Genomic DNA, 15,978 nt, shown 5'->3' with positions numbered 1-15,978 from the left:
GGTGAGAGGACTGCTATCCAAGAGCTGTCCTCTAGTTGGGGTAGGGGTGGGGCTGTCCTTTTCTTCAGTATCCATTTATTAAACACTTGGCCATGTGCAAAGAACTGCACTAGAGAAAATACAAAGATAATTAAGATATAATTCTTCTTAAAGAGCTTAACAGGGTGGAGAGGGAGGTATGATACATAAACATACAATAGTTATAGTGCAGAAGAGAATATAAAAGCATTATAAAAGTATAAAGTCATAATAAGTACCTTTACATGTTTCATAGTTGCCTTTCATGAAATGCATTCTTGAACATAGGAGATTTTATTAGAACTTTAAATAAGCCTCTATTAATATATGAAACTTTAAATCAGTATTGTTCATTTTCACCTATTTTCTAATGCCTGTTTGAGCTCAGTTTTAGGAGTAATTTTGATTTTTGGCTTAATGTTTGAACTATAAGGTGTTTCCTCACCTTTACCAATTTAGAATTTGGCTGTTTCTTTTTTTCTTTTTAAAGGCCAACTTGTGTTTCTTGCTACTACATTTGTTGATAGTTTAATTATGCACTAGTGTGACATCTAGTGGTAATAGGGTTAGTTTTTGAAAAGTGTTGCTCTAAGGTCAGGAAGATTATTTTGAATGTTTCGGTTACATTTGGAGAAGATCTAGGTTCAGATGCCAGCTCTTGTAACTAAGCTTGTCACTTTAAATTAGTCACTTAATATCTTTTGGCATTTGTTGTTTCACCTCTTGAAAAAGGAGATCAACCAAGGCTATCACTAAAATCTTTTAGGACTAAGTCTTATGATCATGTGCCTATTATGGGAAACTAATTGGGAGAGAAAAACCATCCTCCTAGAACATGTAAGTGCAGAGTATATGCCCATTTAAAAGATTGAATGTAATTTTACTATTCAGAGTTATGAATAAGTTTATAATATCTATGCATTTGTGATGTATTTGGTCATATCCCCAATTTGGTGTTCAGTCTTTGATGAAAAATTCATTTCTTAATTAGATTTTTGTTCCTCCTATAAAATGAGTCAACTGTCTGTAATTAATGTAAGATGAATTTATGAAAACATAATGCCAGATGTTTGAAAATCAATTAAATTGATGTTTTTATAATCACGTTTATTAATAAATATTAACTATATGTTTCTTCTCCCCTACCCCCCAGCAAGTATAAGGTGGATTGTGCATGCCTCAAAGAAAATCCTGAATGTCCAGTTTTAAAACGGTGTTCTGAACCAACGGAAAACATCAATAGTAGTTATGAAACCAGAAGGAAAAAAGGGAAAAAAGAGAAGGACGTTTCAAAAGAAAAAGAAACACAAAATCAAAATATTACTTTGGATTGTGAAAGTGCCACCAACAAAATGAGGAGCCCAGATAATAAACAAAGAAAACTTTCTCCACTGAGACTATCTATATCAAATAATCAGGTACTGAAATATACACAATGCAAATATTAACTTTCAGAGAATATAATGAAATTTTATAAAACATAAGGGAAAGGATTTTTATTAATCCATTATTTTAAAAATTCTGCATTTATAGTAACATTGCTTTTAAATATTCTCATTTTTAAAGTAATTCTATTGTCTTAGTTAAGGTAGATTCTACCAAAATTTGTACCTGCAGTGTTATCATTAAAGAAGGGTTATTGAGAGTTTATTTCATTCTTGGGTATTACTACTTTGGTAAAACAGGTTTATACTTTTTGATAGGTTTCCTTTTCTCTTGAATGTAGGCTTTTCCATGATGTTCATACTGGCTTCATTAAAGAAAACTAGGCAAAAATCAGAATCTTCTGATGCTTTTTCCCTGATTTCTTGGATTCTGTGATAAATATTCAAATCATTCTAGCATCAGCAGTGAACTTCTTTTCTGTTTCTCTGATAAAAATACAATTAAATAACCTTGTTTTTAGTAGAGTAAAAATCAATCAAGAGTCAATAAGATTTTTGAGACATCTTACTGTTTATTTTTCAAATGTAATGGTGTTCTTTGTTATTTTTGGTTGTGGTGGTGGTTTGTGTGTATTTTAAGATCATTTAGTCAGTAAGAAATAGAATTTTGTAGGCACCACAAAAATGAAAACGTTAAGTGAGGGGTTTTTTTTAAATCAATTTCAAATACGTTTATCTGTTCTCTGTAGCTGATGGTAATTATTCTGGAAAGTAATGTCATCTCAGGTTGTGAATCAACAACTATTTGACTGCTTAATATGTGCAAGGCACTATTAAGCAGTGTGTCTATGGGCAAGTGTACTGTTATACAATTTTGGGATGAATGCAATTATATAGCATAAGACTATGTTTATGTCTTCACTGTGTAAACAACCTTTGAAAAAATTTTGAGGGTTCTTCAATTTTGTGAGGTTTTAATTACAAAACAGAACTCTTGGATACTTGGATTTGAGCAGCTTCTTCAATCAGGAAACATCTAGTTTCACAAGTAGGTCTAAATAGGTTGTAGTTTATAAATTGTTGCAGCAGGTAACTGGTTGTTTACTTTTGATATAGTGGTTTAAGGACATTTAAGCACCTCTATGCAGTTAGTAGATTTCCCTAGTTTATAGATGGACTAGTGGAGCTTCTGTAAAGCAGTCATTTCCATCTTTCAGGAGCCAGATTTTATTGATGATATAGAAGAAAAAACTGCTATTAGCAATGAAGTAGAAATGGAATCAGAGGAGCAGATTGCAGAAAGGAAAAGGAAGATGGTAAGTTGGGAAGCAAGTAGCTGCTTAATGCTGTTGCTAGGGCTTAGTGACAGCTGCTCTTCCCATGCTAATTGTTGCTCCCTTTACATGGGCTTTAGAATGAGTATATGAAGTCAGTTCCCCAAGTGTGCTTGAACTTCAAATTTGGGGCTTGCTGTGCCATTGAGAGCATTCTCATTTGGCTTCACCATTAACCATCCAAGCAATTTCTTGCTTATATGCTTTTTTTTTGATTCAGTATACATACACACACACACACACACACACACACACACACACACATTTACATACATATATATTTTTTATTGTGCGCACAGCAGTGGAAGATACACTTTTGGCATCTGAGAAAGTTTATATCTACATTATGCAAACATAAGTTTTAATAAATTTAATTTATAATTATTAATCATGATGTCTTATTCTTTCTCTTTATAACTTAATTTTAAAGAAACGGAATTCAAAGAATTAAAGGTTATATAACTAGTACTTAAGCAATGAATATTTCTTATGCAAATAGGAAATCCAGTTTTTTATAGTTAAATTTAGTAGTCTCATTTTCTCATGTGACAGTCCTAAAATAAGACCTCTAATTTTATATATAATACAAGTTTGTTGAAATATTGTATAAAAATAGGTGCAGAGTTAAGGAAACACAGATTGCTTATTTTCAGCTATCTCTACCCATAGGTCTAAGGGAGATATTTTCCCTACATTTTATAAATTATTTAGTATAAAATAGTACTTAATTAGGGCAAGGGATAAAAAGCAGAAGGATGTTACACTGCACTAGATTTTAAAGACTTTACTAAAGCAACAAATGTTTGTTGACATAAGCTGCTTTGTTTACTTTTTCTTTCCCTTTTTCCAAACTCCTCTCTCATTTTTTTCCAGTGAATTTTTTTTTGCCTGTGCTCATTAAAATTCCCAGGGTTTCATGAAGTATTCAGGGATATCTTGAAAGTATGGTCATTGCAGACATAATTCATTCATCTCTTTTCTACTACATCATTTCTGATAACCTGTCCTTCTTAGGATATGAAAAGCAGTGTAGAAAGGTGTCAGTCTCAAAACTTCAAAATCACTGTTCTGTTCAGTTAGGTTTATGGACAAATGAAGTAGAGGAAATCATTAGGAGATGGAAGTACAAATAAATAGAAGGATTGTAGCTATAAAGAAAATCTTTATTTAGCCTATTATTATTTCCTCTTGTCACCAGCCTTGTTTTCCTCAAAGCACTGATGGTGACTTAACTTGTCTTTCACTGATAGGCTACAGGAGAGCATAAATACAACTTGGAAAATAAGTGGAACCACAGGTTCTCCTTATAATTACACAATATTTTTATCTAGATCAGATTTCAAAGCTTCAAAAGCTATTTTTAATGCAGAAAACTCTTATTAGTAATGAAAATTTTGTTTAAAATATTTAAAGTGGCAAACTTGGGGTATGTTCTCAGGCCCCCAAAATAAGAAAAACATACCCTTCCAGACTGACATAGCTAATTCAGTTCAGATGAGCCCTAGAGAAAATGTTTTTGCAGAATAACCAAATGTGCAAGATAGATCTAGGTATGGGAGTACTGTTGAAATTTGAAAGAGGAACTAAGTTCAGGAGAAACTGGAACTAGAAAGAGAAGGACCTGTCATATCCTCACTTCTTGTACCTTCTCAGGAAATAACAAGGTGGTATTCTTTTTAATCAGGCAGCTAGGTGTCACAGTGGATAGACTGCTGGGCCTGGAATCAGGAAGACCCAAGTTCAGATGTGACCTCAGACATTTACTGGCTTTATGACCTTGGGCACATATGTTACTTAACCTCTGTCTGCTCTTGTTTCCTCAACCATAAGATGAGGATAATACTAAGCACTTACCTCCCAGATTGTTGTGAGGATCAAATGAGATAACAATTGTTTGTTTGTTTGGGGGGGGCGAGACAGTTGGGGTTAAGTGACTTGCCTAGGGTCACACAGCTAGTAAGTGTCAAGTGTCTGGTCTGAGGCTGGATTTGAGCTCAGGTCCTCCTGATTCTAGGCCTGGTACTCTGTCCACTGCGCCACCTAGCTGCCCCATGAGATAATAATTATGATGTGCTGAGCACAATGCCTGTAACCACTATATATGTTAGTTATAATAATAATACTATTGTTATGTTTTAAATATGTATATTATCTGAGGTTTTTATAAGGTTTGAGTGTATTCAAGTAAGCAGAGTTATAAACAAGAATCTCTTAAGATACCAAAGTAATTGGTATATTTTAAAGAACTATTATTATGAAAGATTGGAACACGGTAAATGACTGTAAATTTTTTTTCCCATTTTATGCTTTACATCACATAGCATTGATCAAAACAATCAAGCTGGAGGGAACTGAAGAAGCACTAAACTGGGAGAAAATATTGAGGGAGTGCTTCAGCTTGAGCAAATTTTGTATTTTGATTTCAACTTGAATTTCCAACACTTGATAAACTATGTAAATAGGTCTTTTAAAACTATACAGAAAATTGGTTAGCTACCTTTATTCCATAGTCCTCAAAGGAAAGGATCAAAGATACTCTGAATTGAAAGATGGGTCTGAATGGGGGGGGGGGAGAAAGAACGACACTTTTTTTTGTTTTGTTTTGTTTCCCCTGCCCCTTACTGCCTCTTTTCCCAGTCAGAGCTTTGGGTCATATGTCAACTGCTTCCTAAAGATTTTTTGTATCCCCAATTCAGATAGTATGCATTCTAAGTAACTCTTTCCTGACATATACCTGTCCAGACTCATAAAGTTCAATCAGTAGAGCTATATATGCTTGTGGATATTAGTGCCCCTTTTTTGCTGGGGAGTTTATTACAGGGGGAATGGGGCTTGGAAGGAAAAAGGAGACTGAGAAAGACTAATTTAATGAATATTTATTTTATTTCTTATGTATATTGTGCCCTGGGAGGCGAAAGGAGGACTTTAGTACAATCCCTAACTTTAAGAAGTTTATAATTTTATTGATAACTGGAACAAGGCAGAAAGTGATGTGTCATAAAAGTTGTGCAAGCAATGTTAGTCCCCAAATCATTTCTAGCTGATGTGATGAGACTTGATGGAGGAGGTAGCACTTGAATTGGGACCTGAATAGCAGGACTTTTACATGTATAAGGAAGAACCTAGGGAAAGGTAGTTCAAGTTGACTGGAACAAAAGTGTTGGTAGAACAGTCTCAGGTGTCGTGAGTTGAAATTTTAGTTTGGACTGGATTGTAAAGGGCTTTAAATGGATGGCTAAGAACTATTAGGATGAACTATATATTAGGATATTTCTACTTGGGCTGGATTTCTCCCCCATTGATTATTTGTTTTTTTTTATTTTATATTTTCATCTATTGCTTCCCCTTCCAAAAAAGTCCTTACCTGTATTCAGAAGCAAGATTGTAGCAGAGCTGTTCAGGAATAAAGAGAAGGATGGAATTTATGGCTTCACTAATTGACCCAATAGAATATCAGTTTCTTAAGAGCAGAGACTACTACTCTCCTACCCCTTTCCCCAACACAGTGTCTTACAGGCAGGCACTTAATTGTATTTCAGGCAAAATTTTTTGTTTAGCAAGCTAGATAGACATCTTGAACAACCAATTAGAATTGGTTATTGATTTAGGTAGTAGTGAGTGTTTGTGATGAGAGTGAGTGAGCATTGATCATTCTAACTGGCAACAATAAATTCAAGAGATCTTTCAAATAAGAAAATCAGGTCATCTGTAAACTTAGATGGAGAAAAAAAAATCTTTATTTCAGTATAATTTCTTTCTTACTTTCTTTCTTTTTGTGATTTAGAGTTAACCCTTGCTCTAAGACTACAGTATGTTAAGAGTAAGTATCCATTTTGGCACCACAGCAGTGGTTAAGCATGTAAAGAGGCAGAAAATTCTGTAGATGAATTTTTCATGACAGTGAGCCTCCAAAGATTTCACGTGGGCTGAAATTGTCATGTGAGATGGATTCGTTGAATATATCTGATGTCCCAGCCCATTATATTATTTTGAACTACACTATGAAATCTAGAAGGGTAAAGATGGATGACCATGGGATCACTGGCATCTTTTCAGTGACCAAGCAACTTGTTCCTGACTTCTTCATAGCTCCAGTTTCAGGTTAATTGGATGTACAGGTGTGAAAGGGCCTATCTGGTGTGTCAGGAAGGGCATTGTGAAGATTCCTTTTGAATAACCTGGTATGGATATGAGGGTTTCCCAGTCGTTATACTGAAGACTTTTGGAGTTGATCCCAGTAACTCCTACAAGAAGGAATTTGGGAGTTTTTTGAAGTAGTTACACAGCATTTATTATATAACAGTAATTAAGTTTGCTTTTAAAGAATTCTTCCTATATGATATGTTTACTCTGTCCTCTAAAATTGAGTAAGATGAAGTTATTTTGTCAATGGCTGGTAAAATATAATTTTAATCTTCTGCAGAAAAGTTTATTTTCTCCTAAATACTCAACTTACTGTCATTTATTTTGTGGATTATCCATAGCAAATTTTAATCCATTTGATTTACATTATCTGTTCATTAGAACTAGATTTGGAATAAGTGACATGGGTTCCCATCCTGACCTTTGCTTTAATGTTTGGCAAGTATCTCCAATATCTCTCTGTACCTCAGTTTTCCTGGGAATTAAAAGAAGGGAATTAAAGTAGATGGTTCATGATTCTGTATTCTTTCTACTATACAAAAATGTGTTTGAGATATTTAGCAACTTTAACATTAGCCTACACAGAATAATTATGGAGGTAAATTTGCTGCTAAGAATTTGTTACATACTAGGGCAAATACAAATAAACTTAATTATCTGTATTCCCATTTATTTGACTGTTTGATTTTCAGCAGGTCTGGTTTGAAATTTCTTCCTTGGGTAAAAATATTACAAAATAACTCATAAGACAAGATATTAGCATCATTTTTAAAATTAAATAACTACAAAGGAACAGAATATTTACCAGTATGATAGAATAATAGAAAATTCTCAAAAGTAGCCACACTCAACCTACTTTCTATTCTGTTCTTTGGCTTCCAGTTTAGCATTTGTAGTCAATTTACTAATTAGTAAGATGCATATGATAGATGTATTAACATTCTAGATTCTTCAGGGCAGGGACAGAGCAAAGCAGACTTTGACCTTAATCTTTGAGGAAGCAACCTAGTATGAGGAGTTAGATTGAAAGGCCATATGCATAGGCCCCTTCCTTAAATTTGGATTATACTACTCCTGAGTAGTCCCCATATTTATTCCTAATCTTTGCCCAGCCCCACACTCCCCTATAAAAAAAAATTTTATAAACTGTAATAAACAGCATACTAGGTACAGAGCTGGAGACCAGGAATACCTGAGTACCATTCCTTGCTTCAGAACATCTACTTATTGTATGGTCCTCAGCAAGTCTCTTAACCTCTTGGTGCTTTGGGTAGTTCTCTAAGAGGATAAGTTGCAGAAAAAATGCCAGTAAAAGCTGGTAGAGGAATTTTCCTTATTTGGGAGTTTTTTACTTGTGTGAGCACCTACATAGGCACACAGCAACTGTCAAACCCAGCCCAGAATTTTAAGTTAAAATAGTGAAAAGGAGGGATGAGGAGACCTTGGAAAGGTCACTTTTTCTTTCTGCACTTAAATTTGTCTCATCCATAGTAGGAGAATAAACAGTTCTATGATTCTAAGTTGACATTTTTCTTAGTATGATGTTTATAATTAGAAATTTGAATAAGGAATTGATTCTTATACCATCTTTTACTTATTTGGGGGGAGCTAAAGAAATTAGCAAAGCCGTGTTTTTTAAAAATACAAGTGAAATGTTTTCCTTTGGTTATATAGTAAGTTGTAATACTTGGGTTTTGGGTATTGATGTCTACAAGAAAGACTATCAGATTTTAATAATATGGTCTTTGTGTGAATTATCTACAACTTTAATCCTTTTGGAAAAATGCCAGTATCCAGAATCATAGCACTTGCAACCATTATCGATATAAAATGGGCCTGCTTAGTTTTACATGTATAAGAATCTCACTAACTATTGATATGATTCAATATCAGTATCAGTCCTTCCTCCCCCCTCTCAATCTCAGTCTCAAAATTAAACTTAATTCAACTGAGTAAGTATTAAAGTATCTACTACCTGCTAGGTACTAGGATAAAAAGCTAATGTAATACCCTGCTTACAGTATAATGTAAAATAAATTTTTTTAAAAATAAGTATAATAATTCAATCATTCAAGGGAGTGTGAGATCCAGGGCAATGAGATATTTGAGGAGGCATATTTGAATTGGGCTTTAGAGTAGATGGCAGGGGAGGTGGAATGTGGTATGATACAAACAAGGTAATTGTATTTATCAAATGAAGTGAATATTTAGGGCTTTGGAGCTATAAAAAGATGTCTTCATATCAAAGTTTACAACTCACATTTTCTCACTGTACATTTCTTGTTCTGGTTTTTCCATAAACCTTCTATAAAGGATTTCCCCTGGATCTCTTTAGAATTTCAATCCGAGTACAATTTTTAACTGCCAATCTATTCTCCTTCACTATACATGATCAAGGTCACCTCCCCCACCTCCCCCAATTATACATATTCTTAATATTTTTTCAACCACTTACTGCATTCAAGTCATCCTTAGTAATATACTGCAGGCTGCTTACATCTATTACATGTTTCCACAGGTGAAGCAATAGGGTAATTGAGTCACCTGTAATTTTGAGGTATTTAATTAGCTGGACTTGAAATTAGGAAAGCCTGAGCTATAATCTTGCCCCGGACCCTTAGTAGCCCTGTGACCCTGGGCAAGTCACTTGACCTCTCTCAGCCTCAGTTTCCTCATCCATAAAAAGGGGATAACACCTGTCTTCCTGACATGTGAAGATTAAGTGAGACAATACATGAAAAGCAAATCTTAAATTTTTATATATACAAAACTATATATTTTATATATATACATTATATATAGTGTTCTATTAGTGTTATTGATTCTTGTGATGGTCTGTGATTTGCAGTCACAACAGCATGCTACTCATAGTGTCTTAAGCAATTATATGTGAATATAACATTTTAAAATGTTTATTAAAGTTACCTTCTTGGAAGTATGAGGCTTAATATTCTTCAGAATATTTATGTGTAGGCTAAAACGTTTTCATTACTTTGTTTAGATACCAATCTTTGTTTTACCATCTGGTGATAGTAATACGCCTTATGGTATAAAACAAGTAGAAATTTTGATTACAGTAGGGATGAAACCAAAGAAAACAACTGTTCACAGTTGGTTGCCTCAACATTATATGAACCATTTAGCTGTCAACTTTTCTCCATATGTCCACTGTTTATCAAGTAAGAAGGAAAAAGATAATGCAGTTTCATCTATCATGTTTCTTTTTAATTCAAAATGTTCTTTACTTTTAATATTCAGGTCATGGCATTTTACTGGTATTTCTGATATTTAAGTGTACAACATGAGTCATTATGTGATTTGTTCCATGGTAAATTGAATCACTGCTTCAAATTATATCAGTCCCTTAAAATTGACCCTGTATGTTGAAATTTATCCTTAACTGAAGGGATTTTGAAGTATGCAGAAGTGTCCCAAGTTTTAAATATTTAAAGTACTCTTATAGCTTGATGTCCCTAATTCTGAAATAGTACTCTAGTAGATATGCTCTTTAACATTCCCAACACAAGCAGTATGTCATTTTCTGTGACAACATTACTGAGGGCGTAAGCCCTATACATCACAGATCAAGATAAGTCCAACCAACCTCTCACATTCTTTGTACATAGGTTACAGACATATGTAGAGAATGGTTTTCAGTTCTTGCTAGCTGTTTAGCCTAGTCTAAGAGAAGATACACCATGTACACAGGCTTCAATAGCATCCTAAAGTGGAAAAAATATCCTATTAGAGCAAACTTCTCATTTTTGTAACATTTAATTAAACGAATTAGATCCTTCAAAGCATATTAACAGTTGAATTAAATTTGCCAATAAATTTAGTCCTTTAGTTGGCTTGTGCCATCAAAGTTAAAGTCACATAGACTTCCCTTTGTTTACAATAAGATCGTTGATAATTCCTTATAGCAGAAAAATCAAAGACTCCTTGATTGCCTAGTATGGGAAAAATGTGTATAGTTAAAATGGATAGAGGTACTTGGGAATATTCTAAGCAGGGCTTCAATCTGCTTTACCTTTAGAATAACTCTTAGACTTTGGAGCTGGAAGTGACCTTAAACATTCTACTCTTGAGGTAACTTGCCTGAGCTTCTAGAGGTAGTAAAATAGGAGGAGGGAAAACTCAAGTGTTTTGACTCTGAGCCTAGCGCATTTTCTCTCCTTTCTTTTAATTATATCCAGCAATCATTCTCAACTGTGAGGTTTCCCCCTTCCCCTGTATCTGCCTCCCCTACCCCCACCTTTTAATTATATTGACTTTTTTAAGTAAAAGCTATCGGTTATCAGAGAGGGACATGAAATGGGAACAAGAGGCTTGGGTTCTAAGAGTAATAGCTGCATTTATATAACACAGTGCTGTGAGGTATATAATAATGCAAATATTGTCACCAGTCAGTTACAGATGGAGCTCATAGATTGTGACTTGTCCGTCCGTGGTCATGTAGCTTGTAAATGGTAGTGTTGGGATTTGTACCCAAGGTCTAATGGGTCCTTGGGTCTAAGGATCCTATATCCAGCATTCTTTTGAAACAGCTGATTTATAAATTTATAAGAAATAATTTGAAAAGTTGAAACTGGGCACTCTGGAGTTTATCTTGCTTTTTTGTCTTCACCCTCTCCAGAATTTTTTTTTCCTTATGCTTACTGCCCTTTCTTGGTTTATGGGTCTGCTCCATAAGAGCAGACTCTTTTTCATCTGGCATTTAAGTAATTTATTTCTAGATAAATTTTCTACCAGCTAGTACAAAGGATGATTATAGTTCACCTTTTTCTGGAAGGATAGGCTTTGTTTCCTTCATTCTTTTTCATTTGAAAGGATAATAAGCAGGAGTTTTGCTTTTTGAACTCACTAATAAAAGTGGATATACATGAATGCTGTGTCTTCTGGTCTGTGCAGTAATATTACTCTAGATTTCTTTAAAATCTATGGATTTCAACAGTATTAGTATTGAAAGAGAAAAGTAGTTGATGCATCCATAGTACAGGCAGTTGGAAAGCAGGTAGAATACACGAGGCATAAGGAACAAGTTAGGAAATGAAAAACCACCTTTTTTATGAGCTTTTATTTCTGATATCCTATTCATACCATGCTTGCTTTAGAAATGCTCCTATTATGTGTGTCATATAGGTTAATGGCCAGTTTATCCTCATTTTTTTAAAAAATAAATTTACTACTGAAGGGAAAGGTACATGACATACTCCTCATCTGAAGAACAGAGCAATATCCTTTTTACCAAACGTCCACAGCACAGAAAGGCAAAGGGTTGTGGGGTGGAGATTAGAATCTAATTATTGAAGCCTCGGGGCAGCTAGGTGGCGCAGTGGGTAGAGCTCTGGCCCTGGATTCAGGAGGACCTGAGTTCAAATGTGGCCTCAGACATGTAACACTTACTAGCTGTGTGACCTTTGGCAAGTCACTTAATCCCATTGCCTAGCCAAAAGAACCAAAACAAAATAATTATTGAAACCTCAACATAAATTGAGTAATCATAGTAATCAGTAGGAGCCTTGAGATCCAGACCTCCAGTAGTAAGGGACATTGCATAGTAATCGAATGTTGAAATTCTTTTCTTTCTCATCCCAGTAACACATAGGGGAAAAAAGACTAAGGGATTGGAACCTCAAGTCTTGATTTGTATGTACTGAGCCTGCTGTCTTTGTTTTTGGTTGATGACTTTCTCTGCCAAAGTCAAACTTAAGTATTTGCTATGTGCCAGACAGTATGCTAAGCACTTTAAAATTATTTTATCATTTGATCCTCATGAACAGCCCTTCGAGGTTGGTGCTATTATTATCCCTATTTTACAGTTTAGGAAACTGAAGCAGACAGATTAAGTGACTTTTCCAGGGTCACACAGGTAGTAAATTTTTTTTTTTTGGCTAGGCAGTGGGGTTAAGTGACTTGCCCAGGGTCACACAGCTAGTGAGTGTTATGTGTCTGAGGCCAGATATGAACTCAGGTGCTCCTGACTCCAGGGCCAGCGCTCTATCCACTGTGCTACCTACCTCCCCCTAGGTAGTAAATATCTTGACCACATTTGAACTCAGGTCTTCTGACTCCAGGCCTAGCACTCTATATCCAATGTGCCACCTCACTGCCTATTTGAAAAGGCTTTGCTCTAAAGCAAAGAGCAGTTCTCAAAGTGAGAACTACCTGCATGGAATTTCTTGAATTATTTTTACCTTTCCAAAATTCAGCTGGGCAATTTTTTTTTAATCTAGCCTTTGGAAGGCAACAGAGAGAGAGGCACTCTTAGCTGAATTCTCAGTGTTTTGGAAAGAAGATTATGAAGTATATATAGAACTGTGCTGCACAACTCCACCTGGATATTTTGCTGGTATTTCAAACTCTTAAGACCCTTCCTCAGTTGCCAAATCCAGAATATCTTTTGTATTTAGCCCTTTATTTTTATATGTATTAAAATCTTCCTACTTCAGGATTTTTCTCCTCAAACACCAGTGTACCCTGATCCATTCATATTTTACCCTGAGTAAATTTTCCTGAGTGATTTTCCAATGGCCATAATAAACCTTCAGTATTTCTCAAATAAAGCTCCAGATCTTGACGTGATCTACTTTAAAGTTATCTTTCTGTTCTTTTTGTGCAATTACGTATTCTGAATTCCAGCAAAACTGGATGTGCTTCTTATTCTGCTCTTTGTTTTTCCCATCTCTTTTCTTGGAATGGTTACCCCTCCACCCCCACCAAAAAAAAAAATCATTCTCTTAAAAAAAAGGCAAAATTCGAGTGTCACCAACTCTGTGGAAGCCTTCTTGCTCAATCTTTCCCACCCCTAGCTGAAAGTGATAGCCATCTTCAAGTTTCTCATAGCATATTACCTGGACCTTCCATTGATAGCGAACTACACTCTCATTTGTACTAGAATTATTTGTCTTTTCCCCCCATATTAGAACGTAAGCTCCTTTAGGGCAGGGTCTGTGTCTTTCTTTGATACTCTTGCCCATAGTAATTAGATACTGAATAAACACTAGTTAAACTGAACTGAGTAGTGTTTTTAAATAAAATATTCCTGTGATGTATGTATGTACGTATGTGTAACTTGACTGTACAAAAATTAAATTGATTTGGTTGTAGAAATAAGATGTCTCTTTTGCAATTTAACCTTATGGTATACAGTTTTAAAATACTATTTGGTATGTATAAAATTCAAAGCTACATTTTTCTTTAATATGTTCTCAGCAGTCTTTCATTTGCATTTTAAGAAACAGATTTGTTAGAATGACTATTAAAAATACTTTTGAGAATATGTTTATGGTCTTTTGGAGTCAGGGGATATATTTTGTCAGCATTGTCGTAGTGGTTTATTACCTAAGGAGCATTTAGATTTCTTTGATGTAGACCTGGCTGGAAGCGGTATTATGGCTTTACCTTTATTACACTTATAGAAGTGTTCATTAAAAGACTGTCCTATTTGGTTACCTAGACAAGAGAAGAAAGGAAAATGGAAGCTATTCTGCAAGCTTTTGCCAGACTTGAGAAGAGAGAGAAAAGAAGGGAACAAGCTTTGGAACGAATCAGCACAGCAAAAACAGAAATTAAAACAGAATGTAAAGATACACAGACTGTCAATGATGCTGAAGTTGTTCAGGTATATATTACTTCAGTTTAATTTTCAGTTTGTTTTATGACTTCACCTTGCAGTTAAATTTTAAGAATTTTGATTTGCCTTAAAAAGAAAAACAATTAAAATCAGACACCCTTAGTTATATTCAATAGCACCAGGTAGTTCTATGTTAAATGGTCAGAACCAAAAGATAATAGATGCAGATATATATCATTTTGTTTCTATGATGAATATTGTATTTCCTTTTTTATCTAAATTATTATGTCTGCATTCATAAAGATTATAATCATAGCCTGCTTTTTGTATTTATTGCAAATGGTTTTGTCTACCTATATAACGTAGTAGAAAAATAATGTTTGTTTTCCATAATGCCATATGCATAATGCAATACACATAATGCCAAAAATGCCAATTATGGTTTATATCTTAATAGGAAACAACAAAGGAAGAAGCTGCCAGCAAGCCTACCCCTGCCAAAGTAAATAGAGCTAAGCAGAGAAAAAGCTTTTCTCGTAGTAGAACTCACATTGGACAGCAACGCCGGCGACACAGAACTGTCAGCATGTGTTCAGATATCCAGCCATCTTCTCCTGATGTAGAAGTTACTTCACAACCAAATGAAACCGAGAATACTGCACTTGCAGCAGAGCCTGAAACTGAAACTGCCATAGCAGAAATAGTTACTGAAGCTGAAGTTCCAGCACTTAATAAATGTCCTACAAAGTATCCCAAAACAAAAAAGGTACAATTTGCTTTAAAAAAAGAACAAGAAACATAATTATAGCAATTAAAATTTGTTTTCTTACAAATCAGTAGTTAATAATGTTCCTGTTCCCCTCATGTTTTAAGTGAATTTTTTTTCTATTTGGATATTGCTACTTCATCTTTTACTTGGAATCATTATACATCATTGAAATAAATTATTAGGTATACAGGTTAATATGAACATTTTCCCCATCCCAGATAAGTAATAAAACAGCTTTTCAAGATCAGGTATCTCACTTTTAAACAAGAAAAAGGTTGATGTTTCTGAAGCCCATTAATACAAATATTACATATTCAAAAAAAGATTATTTTTGTATCCTTTGAATTTGTGTCACCTTATAAATGAGGATAACAAAAATTGTGATTGACAGACCCACTTAAGGGAAGCTGTAAACTAAGCTGTTTTTAAAAAACCATTATCCATAAGAATCTAATATTATTTACAACTTTAATAAAATATTTGCAAGGTTGTATTTTTACTAGGTCTAAAATTCTGGTCATAATTGATTGCTCCATTTAAGACTGGGAAAATAGCTAAGAACCATTTTAATGTATTTTGGAAGAACACAGTAGCATAATATTTTTCTCAATCACTTCTTAAACTACATTTTAATATAAGTATTGTAGAAATACAAGTACTTTTTCTGGATTTCTCACCTTTGGGGATTTTGTATGGCCTAAATTCTGTCATGTAGGTTGAGATTTGTTTCGGAGAAGATAAGCATCCAAAGAA

General features: G+C 34.4%; 1 protein-coding gene across 1 annotated transcript in view; it reads left to right on the top strand.

Moving 5' to 3' along the window:
- The window catches only part of KMT2E (lysine methyltransferase 2E (inactive)), an 89,350-nt gene that overhangs the window by 62,651 nt on the left and 10,721 nt on the right, over positions 1–15,978 (top strand). The window contains 4 exon segments of the mRNA XM_078154480.1: positions 1,172–1,436; positions 2,621–2,719; positions 14,340–14,504; positions 14,914–15,222. Coding sequence (XP_078010606.1) covers positions 1,172–1,436; positions 2,621–2,719; positions 14,340–14,504; positions 14,914–15,222 — 838 coding nt within the window.

The sequence above is a fragment of the Phascolarctos cinereus genome, unplaced genomic scaffold, assembly GCF_003287225.1.
Source record: "Phascolarctos cinereus isolate Bilbo 61053 unplaced genomic scaffold, phaCin_HiC Scaffold_1;HRSCAF=81, whole genome shotgun sequence".
Taxonomy (NCBI): Eukaryota; Metazoa; Chordata; class Mammalia; order Diprotodontia; family Phascolarctidae; genus Phascolarctos; species Phascolarctos cinereus.
This window is presented reverse-complemented; position numbering and strand designations above follow the sequence as displayed.